Genomic DNA, 22,414 nt, shown 5'->3' with positions numbered 1-22,414 from the left:
TGGTACTAAATGTTAGGATATAGTAATTTCTTATAACTATTGTTTTGGATTTATAAATTAGTAATTTTGTGCTAGCTCTCTTTCATTTATTATTGACATGTTGCACTTTGTAGAAAAATTGTGTAGTAATGTAGGAAAAATAAGATGGTGTATGATTGGAATGTATTTTCTATGGGATCTTTGGGGTAAATCCAATCCTTAAGGGAGAAGTTACTGGGTTTTGTGCATAAAGGTCTAGTGGAGATTCCACTAGTTGGGGCTGGCATAGGATTCTTGTAGGAAATTCTAGAAGGGTTCTAACATTTTTACCTATTAATATGAAAATATATATATATGTAGTTATTCTCTTATCAGTACGTCATAATGATTTTGTCATTAAAACCTTTATTTTTAGCCTTTAAATTGCTTAATAAGACTCAAATTTAAAAATGTATTAGTGAATTACATGAATCTAGTGAAATATTAAAACCATGGAAGTAGGATAACAAAGTGAATTATGTGTACTCATATGAGTCTCAAATACATTTTTAGATCTCAATCCTTATAATAATTCAAAGCTTAATAAGGGAAGTTCTGATTTCTTTCATTAAAAAGGTCCTAACTTGAGAGTTTCTGTATAGAGTTCATGATCTCATGTCAAAATTGTCTCAATAGAAACTTATTTTCTTGATCAGAATTTAAATGATTCAAAAACTTAGATTTAAATATGCATTAATAGTTTAATCAAGTCTATATAGAGTTCGTTGGCCTTTTTAAGGTTTTAAATATTTCACTATATAGTTGATGTCTCAATAGAAAACTATCATGATCTCCTTTGTAAGTGTGTTAATAGTTTACTTAGAGTCAACATAAAGTTCATTATTCTTTTTAAATTTTTAATATTTCATTAAATTCATATTATCCATAAATACATTATTTAAATCTCATCCTTTTACTATAATTAGAATGTTCAAATAAGAAGTGAATTATATATATATATATATATATAGAGAGAGAGAGAGAGAGAGAGAGATAGTGAGAGATAGTTATATGATCTGTTGGGAATATGTTCCCAATATAAAATGAGAATAGTGAGAGACAATGGCATTTTGGGGAATAACAAAACATCGCGGCCCTTTATATATAGAGCGCTCCACACATCAGAAACCCTATCTCTTACTGCGTTGTGTCTCTCTTTTTCTCTCTCTATCTCTCTCTTTCTCTCTCTCAATCGTCGAGGTTTTCGCGAGGTCTATCAAATCCTTTTTTGCGAATTGTTTGTTTCATCAGCTAACCTTTTCATTTGCAGACTTTCAAAACCCTAACCCTAAATCTGCAATTTCACAGTTCTATAGCAGGTTAGGACACTTGTCCCTCTTCAAAAACCCTAATTTATTATCTTCTTCTTCTTTTGATTTCGTATTCAAAAACCTAAATTTCCATCTGGATCTGTGTCTTGGTCTTCTCAAACACTGATTCGTGATGTTTATTATGGTTATTAATTTTTTTTTTTTCAGTTGCAGAATATGGGTGAAACAAGGGAGAACGATGTGTACGATGAGGAGCTCGTCGACTACGAAGAAGAAGAAGAGAAGGCCCCTGATTCCGTCGCTGCCAAAGCAAACGGCGAAGCCGCGAAGAAGTATATTTCGGACTTGATTTACCTGTTTTGGATATGGATAGTGATCGTCTTGTTGTTTGGTTGCTTAGAAAGCACAAGAAAGTAGACTTCTTTAAGAATAATATTGATGCTTACAATATTAGTAATGATTTATTTTAAATTTATATTGATGTTTACAATAATTATTTATTTTTAATTTATGCAAACAAGCGGTAAAGTGTATAATTTTAGGAAAGCTTAAATGGGAAAGAGTTATGGGATTAGAAAGACTTTGGAGGATTTTTTTTCTTATGGTATGTCTTGGTTACTTGGGATACTTGAAATGATGTTGTCCCATAATTTTGAACCCTTTTTGGTAAAGTGGCCAATTTGATTATGTTTTTCTAGTCCTGTTTAACATATTCATACAGTTATTTCTGAGTTGGTTTGGCTTTACTTGCTGCTGCTTGCTGACTGTAAATGTGTATGTACATCATTATTTCCATGCAGGGGCTATGTTGGAATACACAGTTCAGGGTTCAGAGACTTCCTTTTAAAGCCAGAACTTCTACGAGCTATTGTGGACTCTGGGTTTGAGCATCCATCTGAAGGCAAACTTTTAAACTCTTTGCCTTTTACTTCTTAGTTGACGAAGCTAAACCTTGCCAGGAATATTTTACTAGTCAGTCATTTAAGCTGTTTGCTATGTTATCTTGTATAATCTAGATCTTGGAAAACTACATCTACTATTCATTATAGTCTTACAGCATTTCTCAGTAGCAGTGATGACAAAGTTTACAGTATAAACTTGGCTTTCAAAATGGTCCTCTTTAAAATGGGATTATTCTCTACAAATGATATTGCGTCAGTTGTTTGTTCTATTGTAAATGATGAATTTCTAATCTGGAGTGCATATATTTTTGGTCAATTAGAGGAATATATTGATATAGACCCCTTCTCTTGCAATAGTTATTGGTGATGTCCAACAAAAAAGTTAATATTTTCACCTCCTAATTACGGTTAGTATTGATGAATATGTGGATATGTTTTTGAAAGTTTATTTTACCCATAGCTGTATAGCCCTTCAACTTTAACTGAAATTCCTTGTTCTGTTTGCATCTTTTGGATGAATGGTGGTTAGTTTTAGCATTTTGGATTAATATGTTGTAGTATCAAGAGAGGGAATTGGTGGAGATTATTGTTATTATTACCGAGTAAGATTGAATAACTCAGTGTAAATGTAGTTTCAACTTTTCTTTTATATTGTTTTTTTTGTCCATGATTAAATTATAATTTGCAAATTTTTTAGTCCTAAATTTTGATCATTTGATATTATGCTGTACAGGTAATATACTATCATTATCTTAATTTCAGAGAATTGATTGGGTTGTTAAAACCTTTCAATATACTGATCGGAGAGGTTATGTTTTACTTACCAATGGTTCCTTCGATCCGGTTTTTCTTTGGTTCTTCATCAGTGCAACATGAATGTATCCCTCAAGCTATCCTGGGGATGGATGTCATATGTCAAGCTAAATCTGGGATGGGAAAAACTGCTGTCTTTGTTCTGTCAACACTGCAGCAGATTGATCCTGTTGCAGGTCAAGTTTCTGCTCTGGTTCTGTGTCATACAAGAGAGTTGGCTTACCAGGTACGTTAAGGATCTGTATTCTCTCTCACTTTCTGGAGAGACTAAAGTTAGTATTATGTGTGCTACTTATTATTTAATTTTCCTGGATCTATCCATTGCCTGACATAGTTACCCAACTTGTGTGTAGATTTGTCACGAGTTTGAGAGGTTCAGCACTTACTTGCCTGATCTTAAGGTTGCTGTCTTTTATGGAGGTGTCAACATCAAACTCCACAAAGATTTGCTTAAGAATGAGTGCCCTCATATTGTTGTTGGAACGCCTGGAAGAATTCTGGCTTTAGCAAGAGATAAGGATCTTTCCTTGAAGAATGTGAGGCATTTTATCCTGGATGAATGTGACAAGATGCTTGAGTCACTTGGTATGAATACTTTCCAAAACTATTTTCTTTTGGGCATATTTGGTTTTTAATTTACTGATGACTTAGTAGCTGGTTCTATTTTTACTCATTTTCCTATGTTCTGCAGACATGAGGAGAGATGTGCAAGAGATTTTCAAGATGACACCACATGATAAGCAAGTTATGATGTTTTCTGCTACACTCAGCAAAGAAATCCGGCCAGTTTGCAAGAAATTTATGCAAGATGTAATGTTCCATGGCCACTACTACTCAATTTTGAAGTCTCTTTTTCTTTATCCCACTATCTTCCGAGAGTTATGCAAATGTGTAGAATCTGGTGCTTTTATGCCAGTATTTGCTTGCCGTTCGTGTTGTGTTTAAAATGCTGCTTAATTGAGTCATTCCGTGGGTATTGGTGCCTCTTAGGGATTTCCTACTGGAGTAAACCAAAAAAAAAAAAAAAAAAGAAACAAAAGAGAGAAATATCTGGCTACCCTTTGCAGTTGTGTGGGATTAGTATTGTGTTCCACTCTTCTGTTCCTTGTGTTAATTTATCACCTGTTTAGGGTTCTTTCTTTTAATTAGGTTGGGGTAGGTGTTTTAAATTATGTGTAGAAAGTATTTTCTGGTTTCAAGGGAGTTGGGAATGGTTGGGAATTGGGGGGTTTTAGTCCCACCGTGGGCTGCTGTCCATCGCCTAATAGATTGGGTTGTGCGTCAGCGGTGCTTGCTTGGTCTAGCTTAGAAAAGTATCTTCGGGGGAGACAAAAGATATGGACCAGAATCTTGATCCAAGGGATGTGCATCGTCATTCATTTCGTTCTGGATTCAGTTAGCTTGAGGAAGGCCCCTAATATGATTTCCTGTGACATTTCTTCCTTTCAGCCTATGGAAATTTATGTTGATGATGAGGCCAAGTTGACTCTGCATGGACTTGTGCAGGTATATGAATTTCATTTTTATTTAATTAAATTATGCTTGCTCTTGATATTAATCTTACCTTTTTCATCTGAAATTACAGCACTACATCAAGTTAAGTGAGTCGGAGAAAAACCGCAAGTTGAATGATCTCCTTGATGCGTTGGATTTCAACCAAGTTGTTATTTTTGTCAAAAGTGTGAGCAGAGCTGCAGAGTTGAACAAGTTGCTTGCTGAGTGTAATTTCCCCTCTATATGTATCCACTCGGGCATGTCGCAGGAAGAAAGGTTTGGATTTGCTTGGAACCCTATGGCTTGTTGTATATAGTGCTTTTAGAATTTGTGGTTTCATAACTGTAGTAAAAAACTAGAGCTCATATTTTGTATGTTTGTCTTGGTTATGGTTTTAGCTTTTAGGTCATCCTGTGGTGCATACGAGTCAAATAAAGTTGTCATGAATTTGAATTGTCTTAGCAGTGTATACTGTTTGCATGTATCTTGTTCAGTTGAATGCTGAGTTTTTTTCTTGGAAATTTGGCTCTGATATTTTCTTCCACACAATCAATTTCTTAGTTAATCAGATCACCTTTGTGAACGTGGTCATGATGCTATGTTCATTTAAGTGAATTTGTAATGGCATTTACTAAAAGAATTAACTTCTCAATGTGGCATAACACAACGAAAATGTGAAATATTCTTCTGTTTGGCAAGTGATTGCTAGTACAAGAGTTACTTTTGATAGGTAAATTTATTTCATGCTACTATTATACGTGTGGTGTTTCATTGCTGTACTGTTTTGCTTATGTGGTATAATGATTGTATACCTGATTTATTTGTGGTGTATACTAAAATTATAAACGTTTCTGTTCCAACAGATGTCTAATTATCTGGTTGAATAGTTTCCTCCTGCCTAACATTAGTTACTTGAATGATGAATTTTTTCATGATTTTGAATTTTTTTTTATTGGATTAATCTTTTGATATACTGAATAAGTTTGTAGGTTTTTATTTTATTTTATTTTTATTTATATATATGCATATTCTTTTTTCAGTTCCGTTGTGTATATTGTGTGTCATTATTAGGACCATAAGTAGAATATTTCATGCATTGCTCTGTCTGTGTCTGTCCCCTGTCTTGTTCATGCATGAATAATCTGGGTGGTTGTTTGTCTTAATGATATACCATTTGTAGGTTGAAGCGCTATAAAGGTTTCAAGGAGGGACAGAACAGGATTCTGGTTGCCACAGATTTGGTTGGAAGAGGCATTGACATTGAACGTGTTAATATTGTGATTAATTATGATATGCCAGATTCAGCTGATACTTATCTGCATAGGGTAGGTTTGCCACTAATCTCTCTCTCTCTCTCCCCCCCCCCCCCCCCCCCCGGGCGTTTGCTTTACTGATGTTATAGTTATTAATGAGGAGAGATCACATATTGTTGACACAGTTAAAATCTTGCTTGTTATCATAAAGATTTTCAGGAGATGGTTAACATTATTTTATTGTGCTCTTGTAAAAATCTTCAAAAAAATTTTTTATAATATTGATCAAGTATTAAAAAATGTTGATAAAATTTTGAAACAGCCTATACATATTGCTCAAATGAATTATGTAATGGAGTCAATTTCATTTTCTCTACGTCTCCTGTTCAAACCCTCTATTTCTCTTTTACTGGTTTGTTCCATACCAAAATACTTATCATATTTCTTAAGAGGAATGCATAAAATTTTTTAAAGCTAGCTGCAAGTTTGCAGTTGTACATAAGTTGTGATAATCCATGAGTGATCTGATGTTTCATATAAAGGCCTAAGAATTTATTCTGAAAATATTGATGGAATTTACTAATATTTTTATTTTTATGTTTTCTCTGAATGTACTGAGGGAGTTTTCTTAGTTTGGCTTTTACACATTTTCTAACTGTGATACGTACTCTTGTTGCTGTCCTTAAATGCTGCATTGCATCGCAGACGTTTGGTATATAAATTGCTTTATGATGGAATGTGTTCTTCATTATATGAATTATTGTGTGATGGTCTCATATGGTGTATAGTGTTGTTACTTAAAACGATTTTGGTGCTTCTTTTGAGCTGTCTTTAACTTTTTGTGTTCTTTAACCAAAACCTTTGCCAGGTCGGCAGAGCTGGTAGATTTGGCACCAAAGGACTTGCTATCACATTTGTGTCATCTGCTTCCGACTCTGATGTTCTGAATGATGTATGAGTTTGAATATACTACACTTTCTTTTCTGCCGTTATTTTGTAATTTGAATATACTACACTTTCTTTTCTGCCTTTATTTTGTATTTTGGTTTTAAATGATTATTATGTTCATACAGGTTCAAGAGAGATTTGAGGTGGATATAAAGGGGCTTCCTGACCAAATTGATACTTCTACATACAGTATGTTGCCTCTTCTGATTTTGTCTGTTTGATTATTAGTTTTCTACGGTATTCCATTTGTTTGTTCTAGGTTGGTTTTAGGTTAGCTTGGATTCTGAATCATGGATAATGATGGAAATTAAATAGCTTCAAACTCTGTGGAACATTTGAACATTTGTTAAAACTCTAACGTATGGCTTCAAAGCTACATGTTGATTATTCCTGTTTACTTGAGATTTCATTAGATTAGGAAGTTATTTGCAGCGTTGTTGTTGGAATGTCCCCTTGGTTGCTAATGGGTACTTCAGATTAGTAATTTCGAGAAAGTAGGACAGCATACAATTACAGCATACAATTTTTATTTGATGGTCTGTCTACTAATTCTTTCTTTTGGTTGAGTTTGTGGGCTTAAATCAATAGGTTCTGAATCTTAATTTTTGGTTTCTCATTTCTCTAACTGGATGTCTGATTTGCATGAAATCCTGTCATCTTCAGCAAATATGTTTGTGCTGGTCTGGTTTTATCAATATTAGTTCCATTATCCTGAACATTTTTGTTTGCACTTGAAATTTGTCTATCGCTTCATAAATGTCAAACATACTTTTTCTATCTTCTGAATTGTTGTTCAGCTTGTTCTTTTGGGGGTTTGGTAGATTCGATTTAATGGACAAGCAGGTTCTCTGGTAATATTCCTTTCCAATATTATGAGGACTGAACATATCTGAGCTTCAAGTGTGAGATGGGCATAACGTTATGCAAAAGCTTGTTTATAATTGACCACTCAAATTTCCCCTAATTATTATATTAAGATGGAATATTTATCATATTTTGATGGGAATCATGTCTGGTTATATTATATTTGTGGTAGATGTACTTTCTATGTTTTTCTTGTTATGAATGCTTTTAACGTGTGGAACTTGTATGATATGCGTATGATCTGTGATTGTCATTCAAGGTTGTTGAAATATCTTAAATTATTTTCCTCCCGTTTCTTGTATTTGTGCCCGTGCTTGGGTAATTGCTTATTGGTTTTGCATTCATGATTGCAGTGCCATCATAAAGAAGGCTTATGCTCAGGATTGGAATTCCCGGTGCTCTGATAATATGCTAGAGGGTGCTGGACGCCCCCATTGCTTTTTTTTTTCAAACTAGTATCTGATGGTTTCAAGGGCAGATGTTCTAGTCTAGTGTACAATTTTTGGATTATTGTAGTCATCAAAAACTGTTGGTCCACTGACGCGCATGAGGAAGTAGGTTGTACTCTGCTAGGGATTTGCCATATAGTTGTGTTTGAAGTTGTGGCGTAGATTTGTGGTGTTATGTGCTGGCTAAATTTAATCCGAAATACATTTACATTTGACTTATTGAGTGTTGTTTAAATCAATTGTTTTTGAGAACTTCTTGGGGTCCAAAGCAGTTGGACGAAAACCAGGTATGCACAGCTTATTGAAGATTAAGAAAGGTTCGCCATAAAGGGTTTGCATTAAGCAGTGGCAAAGATAAAATGTTGTACGAGTGCTTAACAATTTCGTAGCTGGCAGGTCTATATTGACTTGTAATTTCTTTTTCTGTTTTCAAGTGGCCTAATAGCTAAATCAGAGATGAATGTCGTTTCTCAAATTGGACTTGGAATTTCTGTTAATATTTTCTAGCGGTTTAATAGCTGAATCAGAGATAAATGTTCCTAAAGGGGTTTTGTTAGCTAGGTCTGCTTGCTTTAATAGGTTGAATGGTCAATTTTAATTGGGATATTTGAATGCTTTTTTGGCACTTGATTGGAATTTACGATTTTTGAATGCATAGGTTATGCTTATTTATGTTCAGCATTTGAGGACAGACATGCTCACCAATCATATTTGAAGATGTTCTGGATGATGATATTTTTCATTACAGTAATTCCGTCCGATTGAAAAACAAAAAAATTGTGAAGTCCTGTAGTTTTTGTGTGTGTGTGTGAATTTTTAATTTCATTTTATGTTAGAGGCTTAAACCTTTTTAATCTTTTTCAAAGATATTATTTAATGGTTTTGCTGTCGCTAATTTTGGGAAACATGCCGTTGGGTTCAATCTCTATTTTTATTTACTGTAAGGACCTCAGGAAAAATTACCATAAGACAAACCGTCGAAATTAAGAATACTATAATATGGGGTTGCTCGGTTTGGTTACCAAATGTGGAGTATGTGTTTTTGGTAATAATATATCAAATAAGATAAAATGAGTTTTCCATTTTAGAAATCATCGTCTAGATTTTTGTACATTATGTTCCGTTTCTATGGTAGAACTTTATAGCTATAGAGGTTGTCCAAGGCAGAGTTTCAGTGTCCAAAGTGTCTGTTCTAAGATTGCTCTGGATAGATCAATAATCTCTTGTTATTAACAGGGGTGTTGTGACTGTGGTCCATACTTAGAACTCATCTTTTAAGATTTTCGTTTTCTTATGAATTCTCAACCTCTTTTAAGAGAGAGAGGCTCACCAACTCTTAAACTTGCAAATAAGTTGTTGGAAATGTTCGGTTGGAAATGTTCCTGTCCTGGTGGACAAGTTAGCTCAACATTTGGGATTGTTTTTAACTGTTACATTCAATGTTTCTTTCATCCTTGTGGGGTCTGTTCCACCCAATAACTCACTCGAGGGCATACGTTGGATGTTGTGACTGTGTCCATGGAAGTCCCAAGTGAGATTCCATCTTCTTGTAGAACCAGTGTTTCCGGTAGGTTTGAAGATTGATCGAAGTATGGTACGTATGATTCAGAATACAACAAATGTTTTTGGTCAAATAAATTCAAATTTTGTTGATCCCCAGATTTTCCCACAAAACAAACAATTATAAATAATATTGTATAAAAGATCATTTGTATACCACTTCAGGATTCCTTTTTGGTCTAACTAGCTTGAAGGTTAATCTTTCAGACCTTTTTTTTACATGTCTTTTCTTCCCGAGAGAATGTAGTTTTAGGGAAGCAAGAATTTGGATGAATTAATGTTGTTATACCTTATGGCTGATACAATATGAGTCGTTGGTTACTTGAGTTTTCCATACTTTTTCCATTGAACTTTAATCAATCCAAGATCCGAACTAGGTTTTACATATTTATTAAACCAAAAGGACTTTAATAGTTGACACATTGGCAAATAACAAGCAAATTTAAATACAAGAAACCTTTGTTGTTTTTTTTTTTTTTTTTTTTTTTTTTTGGAAGGTAATTCATAATCATTAAAAGCATTCCCTTTTCAATGAAATTGTAAAAATTTGGATGTAACTTGAAGGGAAAAAAAAAAAAAAAAAAAAAAAAACTGGGGTTGTTATTCAATTTTTTAAACATGCCCCTTTTTTTCTGCTAAGTAACTGGGCTTGGATTCCAACCAAACCAACCGCCCAAAAAGTACGGACCCAAATCCTAGTTAGCATAATGGCCAGCAACCAAATCCAGTCCTTCAGAAAAATCAACAATTCGTCGGAATCTAATCCTATTGTTACGATTCAAAGCCATTTCAACCACAGAGTCTGAAACTCTTAGCTTTCATATGTTTCAATGGCCTGTCTTCTGTGCTCAGCACCTGTAAATTCTATGAGAGCCACACTTGAACCAGGTCTCTCTCTCTCTCTCTCTCTATATATATATATATATGTATTATATGCACATATGTCTAGCATGTTCCTGTTCTTTTGTTCATGAGCTATCCACATTTACATTTTTGTTTAATTGTATACAGACAATCATGGAAATCTGAAGCTTGTTCCAAGATTCAACCTGTTACAAAATTTTCCAGCTGCTAAACTTGGCCAAGTGAAAGCTAAGGTTCTTTTTTCTATTTTACTCCTTTTTATTTTGCATGAATTCATAATGGGTATTTCACCAACTTTATGAATTTTATAGATTACCCCGAAATTTTTATTATATCGTTTTGAGGTTTTCTTTTCTCTTTTTGATTCTCCATAGGGTGTAAAGGATAATAAGAGCACCAAACCAAATAGTGTTATCTGTCCTGATTGCGGTGGAAACGGTAAGCTGACTGTTGAAAAGAGGTGGAAAAAAAAAATAAATAAAAAAGGAATAAAAAAAGAATTTGAAAGAAAGAGGTATAAATCTTTTATAATATGTGAAATTCAAGTGGGTTCTTCAATGGGCAGGTGCAGTTCTGTGCTCACAGTGCAAAGGTAGTGGAGTAAACTCAATTGATTTCTTCAATGGACAGTTTAAAGCCGGTGATTCGTGCTGGCTTTGCGGGTAATTCCACTTCATTTTAATTTTCAGTCATTTAGTAAGTTGTCACTTACAGTGTTTTAATAATCTAAGAGATAGTTCCCAGAAAAACAAAACTGTATATCTGTGTGTGTGTGCGCATGTCTTTTATTATTGGCTTATTGCCATGGGAAATGTTGTCTGAATAGTGGAAGTCATTGAAATAAGCCTCTTCTGCTTGTTACATTCATCTCCTCTTTTGGCCTTTGCAGAGGCAAAAAGGATATGCTATGTGGGAATTGCAATGGAGCTGGCTTCGTTGGAGGTTTCATGAGCACTTTTGATGAGTAAAAACTAATTGTGTATAGTGATTAAGGAATCTCATGGATTTGTATATCTGTTTGTACATTTTGAATATAGTTTTTGTACCTAGGCATGTATGAATTATATGTTTACAAAATCTAATTCATGGAAATACACAAATGATATTTCAGCCTAATATAACTCTTAGGATATGCTTTGCATTTTGAGTTCAATCTGTTACATATAGATTTAGGAGATTTGGGACGTTTTGTATGATTTACAACATATCTATACTCATTTCTATCATGTAAAACAGCCGAATGAATGATTATTTGTTCCAAGTCACAAATTAATTGGACTAGTTTCCATGGCAATGCATTATTCCATTGATTGAAAATGAAAATTCATGACAATTTTCCATATGACCATGTCAAGGTAATAAGAGAACTGGCAAAAAAAAGAAAAAAAGAAAAAAAAAAAGACCATTTTCAATCTGTTGCATTGCTTGTTGTGGTGTCGATCATCTGAATTATCAATAGCTCTTGATGAATTCAGTCGTTTCTTGCTGAAGCAAACGAGTTGCATCAGATTCAGGGAAAAATACATGAAACACATGATTCTCTGCCTCGGCCTCCACCAGCTTCACCTCTTTAACTTGCTTCTTCTGCAGAAACTCTACATACATCACTCCCCTTTGTTTCAAAAAATCTAAACCAGCCACATGAACCATCACAGCTGGAAACTGACTCCATTGAGACTCAGACAGCTCTGCCTTCTCAACATTACAGCCGAAATAGTCACGGTTCGAGCCTTCGGGTATACTCAGTCCCCAAAACATATCATTGCTTGCCACATGCCCTGCTGCACCTTCATCCAATTCTTCCTCGGTTCTCTTCTCACTTCCAAAGTAAGGATGGATCAACACCAATCCTCTGATCTTCACATTGTTGATTTGTTCACAAATGTATTTGACAGCAACATTATGTGCAATGTTACCTCCTGCACTATCCCCGGAAAGAAACACCCGGGAAAGATCCGCTCCAGACAGCCAAGGCTCGGTGCTTACTTGGTGACTAAGCCACTCAAGTGAGCTATAGCAGTCTTCATAAGCTACTGGTAGCCGGTTCTCTGGAGCCAAACGATAGTCCACAGAAACAACAATGGATTGGGATGCAACCGAGAAATCTCCAAGGAAATAATGGTAGCCAGCCCATGTGGTTGAGCCAAAACAGAATCCACCACCATGGAAATAGACTACTAGTGGAAGTAGTTGAGTAGTGGATCTTGGAGTATCAGGGAGAAATATCCTTCCTGTTATTGGTTTTGATGGGTCAATTACCACATCCTTGAACCTATATCCCTTTGATGATTCTTCTGAGGCATCGACTACTTGTGGTGCAAAGCGTTTTACAGATCCATCAGAAAAAACTTGGAGAAAGCCTGGAGCTTCTGCAACTATGGACATTCTTTTCTTCTTTAGATGGTGGAAGATGTTTATGCAACAAACAGATTAACATTAAAAGTCCGTGGAATTGGTGGGGTTATTATAAACCACTTTAGTAGAATAGAGAAATATTTGCAGGGTATAGATATAAATTTGGATTGGTAAATGCATGGTAGATTGCAATTTTTTTTTTTATTTTTTTAAAAAACCTGTTTTCACGCAAAAAGAGTACAGAAAGTAGGTGATATGACACTGTGTTCACATGAAAGTTCCCTGAGTTTGGTAGGGCAGGGCCCAAATTTATTTGCATAATTGAATGAGGAATTTGTTAGGTCAGTCATGAAAAAAGTGCATTGGAATATTTGGGCTTTTGTGTCTTATTTATCATCCCAAATTAGTTTTACTGGTCGCAAAAATGATACTTCGTTATGATAAATTTCAAAATTCGGTATATTGTTTTCTAATACAAAATTTATGAATAAAAAAAGTGAATATAGTTTTTTTATTAACTCAAAAAATGAAACATTTTGAGGGTACCTGTTTTCAAATCATAAGAAAATGAGATTACAACTCAAACAAAACAAACATAATATTAGAGTCAGAATGGAAATATGTTTAATTCATGCCAAAACTAATTAGGAAAAGAAGGGTTTAAAAAAAAAAAAGAAAAAAGAAAAATCAGAACTCCTAAATATGTTTATTTGAGTTCAAATTAAAATTTCATAACGCGCCAGGTAGGGGTCGAACCTACGACTTTCTGCTTAGGAAACAGACGCTCTATCCACTGAGCTACAGGCGCCTGATGTCCTCTTTAATTATATACATATATATAAATAACTGTAATAGCTAGCAGAAAACAAGATTGATAAGGGTTGATGGAGGCATATTTAACTTTTATTAATGGGTGAATTTTACTCCTTTCAAATTATGTTGCCTTCTGCAAATTTGCCCCCTACAAGCTACAAAGTATTTTCATTTTGGCCCCTAAAAGATTATTTTGCTATTAGTTTAGACCAATCATACAATTTTCCTTAGTATATTTCGCAAACGTTGATATGCATATATCTGATAAAACAGTTTGTAAACAAAGTTACATAAGACAGTTTATAAGCAAAGTTATATGAGTTGTGTATGTTTAATTTCATCAATAAATATATGAAATGCATGATTGAACTTAATTGATAGAAAAGTAATGCTTTAGGAGACAATATGAGAGATCTTATAATATCGGAGGCAAAGTGCACAATTTTGTATTGTAGAAGGGGTGAAATGTCGTTATTACCGAAAAATTAAAAAAAAAAAAAAAAAAAAAAATCAAGACTCTGATCAACAAGCATGGATTTACACTCGCCTTATTTCATAATGATCAAAAGCCTGATTACTGTCTATACATTCAAACTAATGTCTTGAAGCATTTTTCTACCAAAAAAAAAAAAAAATACAAGAAAAGTGGTCCTATTGGATATGGTTAGTAGACGTCTACGTTGGTATCTCATGGTATCAATTAATGTACAAGACGATATCACAAAACACAAAAAAGGTGGAATAAGAGCGTCTCCAATCCCAAATTTTGCTCAAGTGATTTATTTGGCAGTCTGTTCTATAACAGGTATGTTCTTCAAATCATCTGCTGCATTACCCTGCAGAGGGGGCAATGAAAACTCATTGACAGTAGAGCTTCCGCTCCGTATCTCCTTCAAGACTCGCAAAGCTGATAAAGTTAGCTTAACGTATGTGCTCTCCATATTCTCGATTTCAGCAAGCTCCTTTGGAACTTTAAGCGGCCTTTCTCCATTATCATTGGTAACAGTGGAATCGCAGCCTTCTCCAACAGTTGTTGCCTTAGGGGAGTTTGGTGTATCGTTTTTGGGAAAGAGATGATCATGCATCATCTCGCATTCCTTCACAAGCTTGTTAAGCAGGTCAGTACTGAAGAATGGTTGTTGCAGTACACGTTGGATAAAGGGCATACGCATAAGAGCACCAGTTCTCTTGTCATATTTCTTCATTATTTTCACTAGTCCTGTGAATAGCATATCAGAACCAAAGTCAAGATCTAGAGAGAGAGAGAGAGAATGAGAGAGAGAGTGAGAGGAACAAAATTAAACATGTAAACATAATAACAAATTTTAACCAATCTCTTCATAGTTTACCTAATGTCTTCCTTTTAGATTTTTACTCTCATGTACTTTGTTCTACTATTACAAGCATCAAAACTCATCCTGGATTTAAATTATCTCTATGCAAAGAAAACTACCGTAATCATCATAATGCAATAAATTACTTAAACCCCACACTGCATCCTTTCAAACAAGAATCAAACAATTTATTTATTTTTTGACTGAAAACATTAAAATAGTGTGATCATTAGAAACATTGTTCACAGCCAGAAGACATACAAAATTACCTGTATAGTTAAGGGTGCTGTAATTTACTAACAGAACCATTTCTCCATGAAAATCCACAATTTCCCTCCCTACATCTGTCAAATCCTCATTCAATACTTTAGCCTTTGCTACTCTATCTTGCAGCTCCTGCATTCCAAAAGCGGAAAAGACAGAAAATAAACAAACTTAACAAAAAAAATCACCTGTAACACAAAACCTTTAACCACCCAGTGAAGTTCCAACAGCATCCATGACAATTGGTAACTCTAAAAAGATACTTATGATGAGATCCAACAATTCATGTGAAAATGTGATAAAAAGCAGCGACCATATAAAATTGCAAAAAGACAAGTGCATAACCACACACAAAGAGAAACACCCAATGTAAGAAGCAGAACGAATACTTGAATGTGCTTGTGAATCAAACAAATATTTAACACTTTAAGCAGATGCAAATTTGTTTAAGCATCCAACTTACCAGCGTAATGACAATTAAAATGTTGCAATATACAAGACAATGAGAAACTTAGCTTGCAACAATACAGATTTTTAATTCTGAAAAGGTGTGGACATTTGACTCACTAACCTAGATCACAAAAACAATCAAGACAACGATAAGCATTCCTACCCTCCCTACCTCCCTCCAGTTAAAAAAGGAAAAAAATAAAATAGAAATAAAACCACACCATCCAACATGGATAAATGGACTCAAGTCGCTCTCCACAAAGTTAGAAAAAAAAAAAATATATATATATATATATATATAGAAAAAAAAATTATATATATATATATATATAGATTAGCTTGACAAATAACATAATTAGTTGGTCTGCAAACCAATACAACAAGACTATACTACAGATTTCCCACTTAAAAAAAAAAAAAAAAAAAAAAAAACAGAAGCCCTATATAATGCATAAAACACTTGGTAGAAATTCCGTAAGGATGATAAATGCCTTGTAAGGCCTGCGTCTAGTGGTGCCTGAGCCATCAGTGAGACACACAGTTTGGAAGAGAAATAATTCTAACCTTGTGTCAAGACCTAACGGCCAAGGGACAGCCTCAGGTAGACAGTTCCAATAGGGGCATAGGCACCGCAAAAGGTAACAGAGGGTGGAAATGTATAATAGGGCCCGACAGAGAAAGAAGCCCTTTTTTGCTAGGAAAAGAAGAAAGGGGCTTGATTGCAAGACCACTATCTAACAATGCTGAGTGGAAGGATAACTGTTTAATGAATCAAGTTACTTAGTCGTTTCTACCCTGAATGAAATGGAATAATTGCCACTGGAACATTATTAAAAAAAAAATAAAAAATAAAAAAAGCTCGGAAAAGCACTTCTTTATCATTTATAGTAATAATTTATTTATTTTATCAGGGCTAACAAACATTTACTAGTTATATCAGTGAATAATACTTTTTAATAATCTAATTTATCCGCTTGCTGTTCATGCACTAGATGATGACAATTTCTGATGCTTTCTGTTACAACATAGATAAGCAAAGCTAATGAAAACAAAAGTTGTCCCTGATTTTTAAGTGGCTGTGTAAGATAACTGCGACTGGAATAAAGAATGGCAAAAAGAAAAGAACTCCAAAATCCCAAATGTGGAACATGTTTCAGGTTCAAATTTCAAAGTTAACTACTCAAGGACTAAGCAATTTGTATTGAATTGCAAACGAATCTTATTATAAATAAATATAAAACCAAAAAAAAAAAAAAAAAAAAAAAACATTTCTTAGCAATCCTCTGAAACCCCATAATGCCGATATCTCAATCTACGAAAGGATTAACCTCCAAATTCAAGATTCGACAAACAAATTCTCGTTATTTTCCAGACAAAGAAACGGCCGTACAATTTATCAACAAATTTTTTTCCATTCCCGCTGAACAAAAGGGGAAAAAAAAAATGCCCTAAACATTTTCCTATACACAAACCATATTTCACAAGAAAAGAATCAAAAACTCCAATCCCAATCAAGAAATGTGAAAAAAAAAAAATTTACCTTCCATTTGATAACGTATTCTTCCTCTTGGTCAACGAAGAAGCCGTTGAACTTCTCGATTTCTTCCTCCAACAGCCTCACGAAATCGCTGACCTCCTTCGTCACCTCGCCGCCTTCCTCGTTAATCTCAGCCTCAACGGAATCCCCACCACCACCAACACCGTCGCCGGTGTCGGAAAGCTTGGTCTTTTTGGCGGGAGGAGGCTTATTATCTCCGGTGTCCTTAGGGTAAATCAGCTTCAACTGCTTCTTCAAGTCCTTGTACGACAGAAACTTGTCCCGCCAATCGGGCAACGTTTCTTCAATCAGGTTGCTGAGGCTCTTCCAGAACTTCATGGTCTCGCCGCACAGACAAATCGCTCTAACTTGCTTACACTCTCGCCGGCGGGAAAGCTGGGTGAACGGCAACAAAATTTCCGGCGTTCGATCAACGACGGAGTTTAGAGAGAGAGAAAGAGAAAAATGGTAAAGAGGATGTAAAATAGATTATAAAGAGTGGGAATTAGAATATTCGTCGAGTGGGTTCTAAGGGAATATACTCCTTGTTTGATAAACTAAAATATTTATTTCTGTATAAATAGTTCTTTAAATATATGTTATATTATAAATAATTAAATTTATTTTATTTCTTTTCCTCCTGAATTGATTGCTTGAGTCCTCTGCCTCTTCCTTTACGCGGTATTGTACTTTTTTTTATTCTCCCTTTTCTCTGTATTTCTTTTAGCCGTTATTTGGTTTATTGGTCAATTCCTTCTCGGAAAAAAAAAGTTAGGTTATAATTGGTGGGGTCTAAATGTGTGCTACAGGCTCTACAAGACTTTTTGAATTGGAGTTGTATGGAAGGCCTTCTTACATGTTGGATTTTTGGTTTGATAGATCCAAATCGGATGTCTTCCTTTTTATGTTGATTTTGAAGAATTACCGAGTCCTAAACTCTAGAAAAATGCTAAAGAAATCCAAAACAAAAAACAAAGTTTCTTTATTTTTAAAAAAAAAAATTAGTATAATACAGTATATTTAAAAATGAAATTTACACCATTTTTTTTATTGGTTGAAATTGTACCATCTTTTTAAACATAAAATGAATCAGCTTATATGCCATAAAAATGCAATTTTTTTTTTTTTTGTGTGAATGTGATATAAATATATATTGAAACATTTCCATAGTAATGGAAAATAAAGGAAAATTTTCAAGAAAAGGTAGAGAGCAAAGTTAATAATATAGTTAAAGGAGTAGTTCTTTCTAAGAGGAATAACTAATAATGATAACTTGTTAAAGAGAAAGCATCATGTTATCATTTTGATGAAAGAAAAATATGGATTTGTATATACAAAATGATTATTACTAAGCCTTTTAAGGCCTCGTTTTTGATAAGTAGAAGAAAAAAATAAAAAAAATGGGAGAAGAAGAGATCCTTTTGGAAAGGAAAAGCTTCTCCTTAAATAGTAAGGCTAAAACCCCTCTCTTGGATTGATTTTTGACCATAAAACATGTTTTACTCACAAAACAAAGATAGAAACTCAATAATAATGGTAGGGGTGGTAAAATCCAATCCAACCCGTCCAATCCAATCCCCTTTTAGCGGTTTGAATTGAATTTTTACATAAATTGGATTAGATTGGATTCAAAAATATCAAAATTTGTTTGGATTGGATTGGTTTAAAATTGATGATATAAACCCAATCTAAACCATATATTATATAATTAAAAAATTATATATTTTTTATATTTTTTTATTCTTATATATTAATTTTTAATATTTTTTAACATATCCATTAATTTTTAATATTTTTGTAACATATTTCCAATTCCCAATTCCTAAACGAAAATATGAAGCCCTAAACATGCTTGCTATCGCCACCACCAAGTTCATTCTCTGCTCTTAAAAACTCAGCTACATTTTTTTCTTTATTTTGCATTGAAGAGTTTTTTTTTTTTTTTAAACCAATCATAAGTGGTTTGGTTTAGTTTGGATTTGAAGCTTTTAATGGTTTGGATTGAATTCTATATTACGTAAACCGAACAGTATGAATTAGATTATATTTCAGTCCAAAACCGAACTGAATACCGAACTAATTCAATCTATATCTACCCCTAAATAATGTATAGAAAAGAGGTAAAGTGGTAGAGATGGTTTGTTTTCCTCGTTTGGTATTAAAAAAGATGAAATATGATGGACTATAGCATTTTAGAGGACATTAGGATATATAGGTGTTTTTTTCAATCTGGGTTGGGGAGGAGATCCAAATGGGATAGCTTCTCTTATTCCTCATACTTCTCTCTCTTTCTGTTAAGGTACCTGATAAGGTGGAAAAGCTCATTGAGAAGACAAAAGAGCCTTCTTTTCTTAGTAATGAGAAGTAGGATTTTATTAAAAAAAAAAAATGTTTAGAAAAATGTTTAATTGTAAAATTAAAGTATTCAATAAAATATATTATTTTCATATAAAAAAGATGCTAAAAGTGTCTTGGAAATTATATAATATATACAAATATATAGATATGTAGACGTATAGCTAAATTCTAATAAGAATGTTAAGTTGAGGACATAATGAAAATGCACATTTTACAATATCCTGCAACATTTTACAACATCACGCAACATATTTTGAAAGTGAATTTGTCCTACACCATATTATGGGATGTGCATCCCTACGTTATCCTCAAATTATCATCTTCGTTGGAACCGGATTGTATAAATATATGCCAAAACTAAGAGAATATATACATATAAGCAAAATAAATATATAACTTGAAATACATAAAATGAATACACTTATATATAAGCAAATATAATTTTAATGTGGAAAAGTATGCATACATATGTATTTATATGCAGCACTCTAATATGTAAATGAATATATATACATTGGCATAAACATTTAAAATAATAGAAAAGTGATAAAATAATAATAAAAATGCTTGGTGTTGAATCAAAGATTTGGGTTTAAGAATTGGGTCAAGTGAGACAATTTAAGTTATTAGGTTTGCATGTAGATGAGCCTCGTTCAAGTAAGTGGGTTTAAGCATAATATAAGAACATAAGTTTGAATTAGGGTAGCAATTTATGTTATTTAATTGTCTTTCTGGAGTCAAACTATTTATTAATTATGTTAAAATTGTTCAATTCAAATATGACACAATCTGTTTGATTATTAAAAGCTATCAACCTAAACACAATTCATTTGATAAATAAGTATTTTGATATAGTCCGTATAATTCATTTATTCAATGGGTCAATTTGGATCAAAATAATCCTATTTATACAAAATTAACCTAATTACATAAATCAACTTATTTAAATTAATTATTTCAAATAAACTAAAATCGATTTAATTATTAATTAATTATAAGTTAAAAAACATATATGAAACTATATAATTATACTTATAGATTTACACTAACATAATAAACACAATCTTACGTAATAGTTAAATACACACACACACACACACACACACATATATATATATAATAAATATAATACTACTTCTCTAAAAATAACATAAAAATAAAATCTAATAATCATATTTTAATTTTCTACATCCATAATACTCTTAGGTATATTAATTTTTACATTTTTTTTGGTGTTCATAAGTTCATACATTCATTAAACATATTATATTTAGATGAATAAATATTTATCTTAACAATTTTATTTCTTTATTTTTTTAATTGATGAAAGAAAATTAATAATATAAGTTTCAATAATATGTAATTTAGAAATAAAAATTTATTAAATTAAAATTTTATCAATGATCAATTTAATATTTAAAGTTATAATTTAAATATGTTATAATTATGTTGGATTGGGTTGATATGTTTAATTAAATGGATCAATACAGATTAATTTTGGATTAAGCATGTTAACTAAAAAAGATATGTTTAATAATCATATTAAACTAGCTGATCACAATTTAAACTGAACTTATTTATAATAAATCAAAATACATTAATTTCGAGTCGTTTTCAAATGTGTTATTATGTTATGACACAAATTATCACTTTTTTTTTACATAAATAATACACTTGCATGGATATTTTATTTTGGTTTCCTCTATTAAGGTAGACCTATGACCATTCTTAATTTAATTTAATTTATTTTATCATTATTGTGTTAAAAATCTTGAAGCGGGTCCCCCTTATGATAAAATAAAACAAATTAAACTTATATTCGTAAGTTCATAAGAACCTGTTTGAGCCACCTATTTTCCAACATTACTATTATTATTATTATTCTTATTATTATGCTCCTTAGATACTTTTTTCAGATTTATTATTTTTATTTTTATTATTATATTGTTATTGTTATTATTATAAAAAGAAGAAAAGAATGTTGGGTTCTCTTACACTTGGTATGTGCACGGTCAGGGGTGTTCACCAGTCCAAACCGACACATTTTTATACAAACTGAACCAATCAAATTATTAGTTGGTTTGCTTTTTTTTTTTTTTTTTCTTTTTAATCCAAATCGAACTAATCCGTACATAAAATCCAATCCAATTAATAATCAGTTTTGCTCAGTTTGGGTTATAGGTTTTGGGCCTAGGCTTCTTTAAAAATTTTTGGACTTTTTGGAAAAGTTTTGTATTTTTTGTTTTAAATTTTGGACAGCAATTTGGATTTTTTTATTATATAATATATTTATATATATATATATATATATATTATTTTATGGATAGATTTTAAAAAAAAAAAAAAGAAAGAAAGAAAAATAACAATACATAAATACAAAAATATTGAAACAAAAAACATAACTTAAAACTTAATAATAATTATACATCAACTTTTAAGCCCATACAACAACAAAGATATGATATATAAATAATAAAATAAAATTTAAGTATATATATATATATAATAATAATATAATTTTATTATATTTTATGATTAATTGGTTCAATTTGAATCGGTTTAATTGGTTTTTTTAATTTAAAAACTAAATTAAACTGAATCGATAATCTATTTTTAATTTTCAAAACCGATTCAATTCAATTACATTGAAAAAATTGAAATGAATAAATTGAATTAGATTGGTCGATTTCACCAGTTGGTTGATTTTTTTGTATACACCTAACATAGTTAATGTTGGTATGAGAATATTTTAGTGTCAATTTTTGCAATCTTTTCTTTTTATGAGTCGGGCCACTAAAGGAGCTAATATGTTGCAAAGTGTTGAAAAATAAAAATTGATGAAGATGGAAGGGGTTTGAGTGGGAAAG

General features: G+C 32.5%; 4 protein-coding genes and 1 non-coding gene across 6 annotated transcripts; 2 read left to right on the top strand and 3 right to left on the bottom strand.

Annotated features, from left to right (window-relative positions):
• Window positions 1–1,144: 1,144 nt before the first annotated feature.
• LOC107421212 (DEAD-box ATP-dependent RNA helicase 15) lies at window positions 1,145–8,231 on the top strand. Of its 2 annotated transcripts, none has more exons than XM_016030399.4 (12): window positions 1,145–1,337; window positions 1,503–1,621; window positions 2,090–2,190; window positions 3,058–3,230; window positions 3,358–3,589; window positions 3,696–3,814; window positions 4,454–4,510; window positions 4,590–4,774; window positions 5,679–5,823; window positions 6,620–6,703; window positions 6,825–6,888; window positions 7,917–8,231. In XM_016030399.4, the coding sequence occupies exons 2-12, from the start codon at window positions 1,506–1,508 to the stop codon at window positions 7,925–7,927; spliced, it is 1,287 nt and encodes a 428-aa protein (XP_015885885.2). In that variant the 5' UTR covers window positions 1,145–1,337; window positions 1,503–1,505; the 3' UTR covers window positions 7,928–8,231. The 2 variants fall into 2 exon arrangements, with proteins under 2 accessions (XP_015885885.2, XP_015885884.2); XM_016030398.4 differs by having other exon boundaries at window positions 1,146–1,337; window positions 1,497–1,621.
• Window positions 8,232–10,278: 2,047 nt separating this feature from the next.
• Window positions 10,279–11,557, top strand: LOC125422897 (protein BUNDLE SHEATH DEFECTIVE 2, chloroplastic-like). The gene is made up of 5 exons (XM_048475374.2): window positions 10,279–10,460; window positions 10,584–10,669; window positions 10,811–10,874; window positions 11,002–11,098; window positions 11,326–11,557. The coding sequence occupies exons 1-5, from the start codon at window positions 10,403–10,405 to the stop codon at window positions 11,402–11,404; spliced, it is 384 nt and encodes a 127-aa protein (XP_048331331.2). The 5' UTR covers window positions 10,279–10,402; the 3' UTR covers window positions 11,405–11,557.
• Window positions 11,558–11,700: 143 nt separating this feature from the next.
• Window positions 11,701–13,145, bottom strand: LOC107421207 (probable carboxylesterase 17). The gene has a single exon (XM_016030390.4). The coding sequence runs from the start codon at window positions 12,819–12,821 to the stop codon at window positions 11,889–11,891; it is 933 nt and encodes a 310-aa protein (XP_015885876.3). The 5' UTR covers window positions 12,822–13,145; the 3' UTR covers window positions 11,701–11,888.
• Window positions 13,146–13,526: 381 nt separating this feature from the next.
• Window positions 13,527–13,599, bottom strand: TRNAR-CCU (transfer RNA arginine (anticodon CCU)). Its single transcript has one exon. It is a non-coding gene; the product is annotated as a tRNA-Arg (tRNA).
• Window positions 13,600–14,125: 526 nt separating this feature from the next.
• On the bottom strand, window positions 14,126–17,738 carry LOC107421204 (SPX domain-containing protein 2). The gene is made up of 3 exons (XM_016030387.4): window positions 17,193–17,738; window positions 15,208–15,334; window positions 14,126–14,823 (listed from the first exon to the last, which is right to left on the bottom strand). Exons 1-3 carry the CDS (start codon window positions 17,526–17,528, stop codon window positions 14,384–14,386), a joined length of 903 nt encoding a protein of 300 aa, XP_015885873.3. The 5' UTR covers window positions 17,529–17,738; the 3' UTR covers window positions 14,126–14,383.
• Between the last annotated feature and the right edge of the window lie 4,676 nt (window positions 17,739–22,414).

This window comes from Ziziphus jujuba, chromosome 5 (assembly GCF_031755915.1).
Source record: "Ziziphus jujuba cultivar Dongzao chromosome 5, ASM3175591v1".
In the NCBI taxonomy this organism is placed as follows: Eukaryota; Viridiplantae; Streptophyta; class Magnoliopsida; order Rosales; family Rhamnaceae; genus Ziziphus; species Ziziphus jujuba.
This window is presented reverse-complemented; position numbering and strand designations above follow the sequence as displayed.